The 7,676-nt window shown below is 45.3% G+C and overlaps 1 protein-coding gene across 1 annotated transcript in view; it reads left to right on the top strand.

The window, feature by feature from the left end:
• The window catches only part of EXD1 (exonuclease 3'-5' domain containing 1), a 28,615-nt gene extending 22,082 nt beyond the window's left edge, over nucleotides 1-6,533 (top strand). The window contains exons 12-14 of the mRNA XM_014950152.1: nucleotides 3,352-3,447; nucleotides 3,895-3,990; nucleotides 4,589-6,533. Of these exons, the coding sequence (XP_014805638.1) occupies nucleotides 3,352-3,447; nucleotides 3,895-3,990; nucleotides 4,589-4,819 (423 nt within the window). The 3' untranslated portion in view covers nucleotides 4,820-6,533. The remainder of the gene's footprint in view (nucleotides 1-3,351; nucleotides 3,448-3,894; nucleotides 3,991-4,588) is intronic.
• Nucleotides 6,534-7,676: the final 1,143 nt, after the last annotated feature.

Raw genomic sequence — 7,676 nt, 5'->3', positions numbered from 1 at the left:
GTACACTTGTTGCTCCACCTTGGACCCTTGGTGAACAGCAGTCTGGTACAAGCAGCTTGACATCATTATGGAGTTGCTGGAAACTTTGTTCTCAATGACTGTTCTCCAGACATGATCTGGTGCAGTTTGGAAACACTTTGGAAACCTGAAATATATCTACTATGCTCTCTCCATGCTGGAGAACTGGAAGAGAGGCCTCTCTTGCTGAAGCAGGACTGCAGCAGAGTTGGAGACAATAAATGTTTCAAGGCCGTGAAGGTATCTTGTGCTATAAGTTGGAAAGTGGATGTAATTGCTGAGTGAACAGAAACAATCTGTGGTACATCAAGCCTTTACTTGAAAGCCACTAGGCAAGAGAGTCTCCAAGTTGCCATGGCCTCTTTGACTTACAGGCACTTGGAGATGATGACTAGATCTGGAAATTGACTCACTTCTGTCACTCCAGGTAAGGAAGCCTTTTCTGGGCCCTTCTCGGTTCTGTTTTAGTTCTTGGCTTGTGCTGTCTGAACAGAACCACCAGGACTTCAGCCTTTTGACAAAGGAGAAGTTAAGTTTTGTAGGTGTGCCTTCTGTTGTGCCTCTGGCTACAAAAGTGTTTGAGTATGGGTGTACCTGAGGAGTGAACAGAGATGTGCTTCCCTGGCCTGCTCTTGTCTCCTCTGATCTTATTGAGTGCCATCATTTCACACAGAAGAATGCTTTTTTTTTTTTTCCTTCTCCCATTTCCCCAAATGTAGGACACTCCCATGGAAACTATACTTGCAAAACAAGTACACAGACACAGAGAAAGTTTCAATCCTGAGGCTTCATTAAAAATGAATTACTGAAGCTGGATGGAATACGTAGCCACATTCCTTCCCATCTCCAGCTGTCACGTGGTGAATCTCAGCTCCTGGATCAAGGTTTACAACATTGAACTTCAGCTTGGACTAGCATGATCCTAATGCTTCCTGGGTCACTGCCACATCCAGTTTACAATTCCAATGGCTTTTGTGTGTAATAACAGTATCAGGATATACTTAGTGAAAAAGATGCTTCAGCTTTCCAGTCCGAGAGAGCCTGTGAATTGAATAATGCTGAGAAATTACTTATAATATGAATATAAACAATGACCACTGGGGCAGTTCTTGCTTTCTCCTCTTGTTGAATCAGGGGGTTCAGTCTCTGGGAGCAGATCTGGACCAGACTGTTTTTTCTCCTCTTGGAAATAGCAGCAAGGAATATGCATAATCACATGTACCCGTGTCCAAGCTTGCCTTGTTTCTTGAAGGTCAATGACTGGTGGGGGTTTGGTTTTGTTCCAGCGTATTTCAAAAGAAGCTTGTACTTTCCCTTAAGACAAGTTTTCATAAATAATTTGATGGGAACAAAGTCCTAGGTTGTTAGAGGCCACGGATAACCTCAGAAATGGACATGAATGCTGGTTTATTGCTTTCACAGCAATAAACTGGTAAGAGCAGAGCAAACAGCGGTTATGTATTTTATGCAAATGATGTGTTTGAATCTTTGACTTGGATGTTGTAATTCTTGTGAGCAATTCCAGCAGTCACTGGTGGTAGTCCTGGTTTCACCTGAGGTTTCAGCCATCTTTGCTTCCCCTTGATCTTTCAGATGTTTTGCTGGAAATCGCAAAGAAACAGAGCCCTTGTAGGCAGCCCTCCCGGCAAGATGTCCACCTTGCTTTTGGACAGGCAAACGCATTCTTTTGTCATTTGACAGTTGTTTCAGCAGTTAACAGAAGGTATAATTAGGTGGTACACCAGGTAGGAGACATGCTGTCAACATGGGATGATGGAACTCCATGGATTAGAGCTTCCTTCAGGAAAGAGTTGTGGAAAAGATGGGTGTCGTGCATCCTAGCAGCTGCTAACAACAGTAAAGTATTGCCAGTGGTCCACAGCAGGCAAAAATGAAAATGAAAAAATTAAATGCTAATGATACTTTTGATGTAGTACTGGGAGAAGAGAATGAAGAGGAAAATGGAGAAAAAAATGAGAAAAAGAAGGGAAATAAAAAAGCATCTTATTGACCCTAACAGTTTTGGAAATGTATGTTGACACTTTCTGTGGTTTCTTGTGTCATTATCTGCACGTAGTAGTTGAGTCTTCTGAACAGTGGGCACTCCCTCCTAAGCAACTGACTTTTTATCCACAAACCAGGTGTGAAACAGTAACCTCTGATCCTCAGCACTTCATTAGCAAAACCCTCAGCTTCCTCCTTCGGCGTCGTTCTCAAACGGATAATCTTCCTTACTGCCCAACACAAACTTCCCATCTTGAAGGTCTCTGCAGTTTCCTGCATTTTCAGCATAAATGTCTGCCAGGAGTAATTGTTCTTCCTCTGGATGCAGACATGGAGTAAGATGGCTTTCTGAGCCTCTGCAGCTCTCTCACTAGGAAAGAGCTAGAAAGGAGCTTTATGTGCTACATTTCTTGTAGATTTATATCGTGTGGTGTTAGATACTTGGAAATGCAGCTCCATTCTGATGTTGAGGAGTTAGATTTGAAGAAGCAAATGCAGCCTGGGAACCCAGCAGTGTAAAGGAGCAAATGTTCTCCTAGAAGAGCAGTGTTTAAGCGGTGACAAGCCCCAAGCAGAGCTCTGGTACCACAGGGGAGTTGCAGCAGAGTTGACTTCCCAACGCACTTAAGGTAAAGCTGCAGTAGATGAGGTGCAGCACAGCATATAATGCCATATAACATGTTCATGACATGGTGGCATGAACTCTGTTCCCTGTCTAAATATAATTGCATGCCTGAGCCAGAAGTTTTCCCAATTGGCAGGTGAATGGGGACTGCACACAATGCATATTGATCATTATGAATATGCAGCCTGAATTTTTGTGCAGCTTGGCTTGAAGTGGTTTAGAGTGTGGACAACCTCTCACTGTAGGAAATGAATGGTTTTGGTGTGAGAACCTCCATGCTTTTTTTTTTTTAATGACAAATGTAGATGAGAAAAAAATGTTTGTTACCCTGCTGCTTTTGTATTCTGATCATCACTTGGCCCTGCAGCATGCTTGGTGTATTGTGCTCCTATTAATAACATTATTATGGCCCACCCTTTGTTTTTTTTCTGTAACTTCATCCTGACCATTTTCTTCACCTGGATGCGGCTTTGCTTTCCTGAAGGGGTGCTTACTTCATAGTCTCCATTCCACTAACCTGTAGTCGTGCTGGTTTCCTTTCACTCATTCTGTGATCTTTTTGCTGTTAGGTAATGTTTATTCTATGCTGCTCCTATGTTGTCTTGAAGCTGTCTCCACGCTACCTGTTAGGATTGAATTTGCTTGGTTGCCTCTTTACTACTTTTTATCAAGCTTCCTTATCTGTGTAATTCCCCTTTCTACAGCTGAATGCAACTGTGGATTTTTTTGTTGTTGTTGTTCCTACAAAGTTGGTGAACTTTGTAGTTTTTCCTAAGGAGCAGATCCTTGAATGTAGTATGGTGAGCAGTGTCCCATGCACTGCTCAGGACTAAATCAAGGAGTGTATCTCCTTTCATGTACTTCCTAAGCAGCTGTACCATTGATTTGTTAGCTATGTTGGCTTTTTTCCCCTTAAGGTTTTCCTTTTTACCTAGATAGAATACCATGGTTTTAAATGAAAAACCAGGAAAGCTGCCTTTGCAGTGGCTCCTACAAGCAAACACAAACTGGTTATGCTTCTTTTGGGGGTTCACAACAACTTTGTAGTGCAAAAGGTTTCTCAGGAAAGATCTAAATCCCATATGTGAAGTATTACCTAATCTTCAACATCTTAATAATAAAGTAGTAAATAATAAATGCAAGCCTAATATTTTTCCCTTTAAAAGTATAGGGGGGAGTGGGCCTATGGTTGCCTCTTTACTACTTTTTATCAAGCTTCCTTATCTGTGTAATTCCCCTTTCTACAGCTGAATGCAACTGTGGATTTTTTTGTTGTTGTTGTTCCTACAAAGTTGGTGAACTTTGTAGTTTTTCCTAAGGAGCAGATCCTTGAATGTAGTATGGTGAGCAGTGTCCCATGCACTGCTCAGGACTAAATCAAGGAGTGTATCTCCTTTCATGTACTTCCTAAGCAGCTGTACCATTGATTTGTTAGCTATGTTGGCTTTTTTCCCCTTAAGGTTTTCCTTTTTACCTAGATAGAATACCATGGTTTTAAATGAAAAGCCAGGAAAGCTGCCTTTGCAGTGGCTCCTACAAGCAAACACAAACTGGTTATGCTTCTTTTGGGGGTTCACAACAACTTTGTAGTGCAAAAGGTTTCTCAGGAAAGATCTAAATCCCATATGTGAAGTATTACCTAATCTTCAACATCTTAATAATAAAGTAGTAAATAATAAATGCAAGCCTAATATTTTTCCCTTTGGGTTGCCTTTAAGAATATAGGGGGGAGTGGGCACACTTTTTTTTTGCCTGAGGCATTGTTTGTGTAAGCAGGTGGTTGATACATTCCACAGATCTAATGAGAGACGATTGTTCTGTTCCATTGGCTAATTACAGAGGGAGCTCTTATCTGGTACTAGCAAAAGTAGAGCATGTGTATGCATATGTATTGATTTGGTTTCTTTTCTGTTTTTTTTTTTTTTTTTTTTTCCTTATCAGGCCACTTGCATGGAGCTGCCAGAGGAGCTGCGTCAGCTGCCACGTCTCCGGAAGCTGCGAAGGGAGAAAGCCATAAAAGACTATAGAATGAATGAGGATGGTTTTTTGATCAGACCAGCCATGGAATTAAAAGAGAGAAATGATCCACACAAGGATGGAAACTACAGAGATGATGGGAAATGCTTTCCCACCGATAAAGCGGTATCTCAAATTACATCCTTCTACAATTAGGAAATCAAAATCAAGAAACCTTAAACTGACCTCAGGCTGTCTGTCTAAATCTAATTTCTGATACAGGTGACTTGCTGAGCTCAGGCTGGGTATTTGAAGACATCCAAATGAAAAATAAAAAAGCGGGGGGGGGACAACTATTCCCCATGCAGAAGTGTCAAACAAAAGTTCCCTTCTTTACAATCACAGGTAAACCCATTGTTGAATGGAAATAGTGATGGCCTTTCTTTCGAAGGAAATTCCTTCTGTGTCTGACTGTTCTTCTCAGGATCTATTTCTGAGGTCCATTTCTTTCAAGAGCTATTTTTGATTTTAAAACAAGTGTCTCTTCTTACGTTGGCATCAGACCAATGTCTTAAATTGTATTGGTTCTTTTGTTACCAGCTGCAGGTATGTAAAACTCATCCAATCCAGATACATAAACAGGGGACCTTATAAGATGCCTGTTAAGATTAGAAGATAAGATTAGAAAGGGTTTGCTTGGAAAAATGAAAAAAAAAAACCCACCTTCTGGGCAAAAAAAACCCCACCTTGGTTTATATACAGATAAGTCTTTTGGCGTAGCTACACAACAGTCTTTCATGGGGAAGTGAAAAAGGTGACACCCTAAAGAACCACTGTGTTGGCAAGAACAGCAAAGAGGTGGACAAAGTATCAGGAGTTTTCTGCCAAGTCAGAGTTATTTTAGGCTGAGAAAAGAAGCTTCCTGCTGAAAGCTGGACGCCACTGCTGTTTGTCAGCACTGCTGTATCAAACTTGTGCAGATACAGCTGTAACACGAATGTGGTGTGTAGATGGACAAGTGTGTATAAAGGAGGGGGAGAAAGCAGTTAATTTAAAAGGTGTATAGTATTCCAACCCAAGCAAAGCAAGATAGAAAGGCAAAACCAGTTTATTTCCAGTATACTTCATTTGGATGGCATACACTAAATGTAAAGCTCCTCCAACTGATAGTACAAGTCTACCACATGACAAAATTGATGCAGGCCATACCTGAATCTTGGAAAGCTTTTTTTTTTTTTGGCATATGGCTGTATCTGACTTGCAAGCACAGGACTGTTGAAAACGTTTTGCTTTTGAAATTCTAAATTTATCCACATGTATGCATTTAAATGCATAAAAAGTATGGCAATGTTTTGCCATTCTAATGCTTCAGACAGGGTGGGGAGCACCTTATTCAAGCATAAGGAAGGGTTTGTTCTCAGGGTTGTGCCTGTGACTATGGGTGGATGCTGATGAACGATGTGAAATAGGGAAGAACAGAGGAGTTAAGGGTCCCTGTCCCAGCCAGACACCCCAGTCCAGGAACAACCTGGGCCCTGGGTTGCAAGGGATGTGATGTTTCCATGTGAGTACGTACCAATTCCTGTTGGAGTTGCTTAGCTCTGGGTGTGCATTGGGGTGATGAAATGCTTATGATATATCCATGTGCATTTCTTTCCAATATTGTTAGGGATAATTTGTTAGTTTTGGGGTTTGTGGTTTTTCCCTCTCCGCAAAGAGAACTAGAACAGCAGCATTTAAATAGGTCTCTTTGAAACTACAGAACGGACTTGCTCACTTCCAGGAGGGGCAGGACTTCCAAGTTTTGTTGTCTTTACATCTTCTGCATTGTCGGTTGGGTTGTTTTTAAAAACACTTAACAGTATTCAGTGACCAAACTGTTTAGTGCTTTTGACTCAGTTCACTTTAGAATAAAAAAGGTTTGAAACAAGTTTGCCTTGCAACTTATTTGGAAAAATCAGACTGTGTTTCACTGGGTCTGGTGGTGGGACTGGAGCTCGTGTCGTTCCCTGGGAACAAGATCCCCCCAAGCCGGGATGACTTACCACAACCCGGTGAGGTGCCATGTGGAAGGCACAGCAGAGACAGCCCTGGGCTGTATTTCCAGGACTAAAATCCAGTCCTGTTAAGTAGAGAGGAAGAGAAGATGGCGGTATGAGAAGGGAAGGAGGGAGAGAAGAGGAAGTAGCATCTGAAGGCATCAACCCTGGGCTGTGAAGAGTGACCCAGGGTATCTCTGTGCAGCATACAAACTAATTGCCACGGTTCTCCAGCGCCGTCTGCGCCTTCATGATCCCCCTCAGTCACGGGGGAGAGCGGGCAGTGAGCCTTGCTGCGCTCCCGGCCCCCCTGGCAGCTCTTCTGGCCCGGCGGCCGAGAGAGGCCTGGCCGCCCTCCGTCCCTAGGGCGCTGGCCGCCATCTTTCCTTCCGCGCCCCGCCGCCCTTCCGGCGGGCTCAAGGGCGAGCGCGCGTCGCTTCCGGTCCCCACCCGCCTACCCCGCGCAAGGTATCGCGAGAGTTCGCCCCGCCTCACGCGAGAGTGGCTGGCTCACCCGGCCGATTCGCCCGAGTCCCTTCGGCAATTTCCGTCAGCGCCAGGCTCGACCAATCGGCCGCGGGAGCGCATCGATGGGAACGGGCCCCCCGCGGGTTGCCCTCGGGGACGGCGCCCGCCGCGTGGGCCCCGGGGGCCGTTCGGCGGCGGCGGCGAAGCCGGCGAGGTGGCGGGGCCGAAGCTCCGGGCCGGGGCGGCGGGAAGGTATGCTGGGCTCGATTGTTCAGGCCTGGCCATGGCGCCTCTCCTCCCCCCCGCCATGGCTCCCCGTGTCCCTGCTCCTCTCCTCTCAGTGAGCGAAAGTGGCCGCCGCCGCCGTCCCAGCGCCCGCAACCGCCGCCTCCTCCTCAGCAGCAGCGCGGGCGCCATCTTGGCGAGGCAGGAGTCGAGAGGGCCCCGCGGCAGGAGACAGGCAGCGCCGACCCCGGCAACGAGCGGCGAAGAGGCCGGTTGGAGCGAGCGGGGGAGCGAGCCTGGGGAACACCCCCAGCCCCCCGCCGCCGCCGGGCCCGCTCCCC

The sequence above is a fragment of the Calidris pugnax genome, unplaced genomic scaffold (assembly GCF_001431845.1).
Source record: "Calidris pugnax isolate Ruff unplaced genomic scaffold, ASM143184v1 scaffold68, whole genome shotgun sequence".
Taxonomy (NCBI): Eukaryota; Metazoa; Chordata; class Aves; order Charadriiformes; family Scolopacidae; genus Calidris; species Calidris pugnax.
Note: the sequence above shows the minus strand (reverse complement) of the source record. Positions and strands in the feature narration are given on the sequence as shown.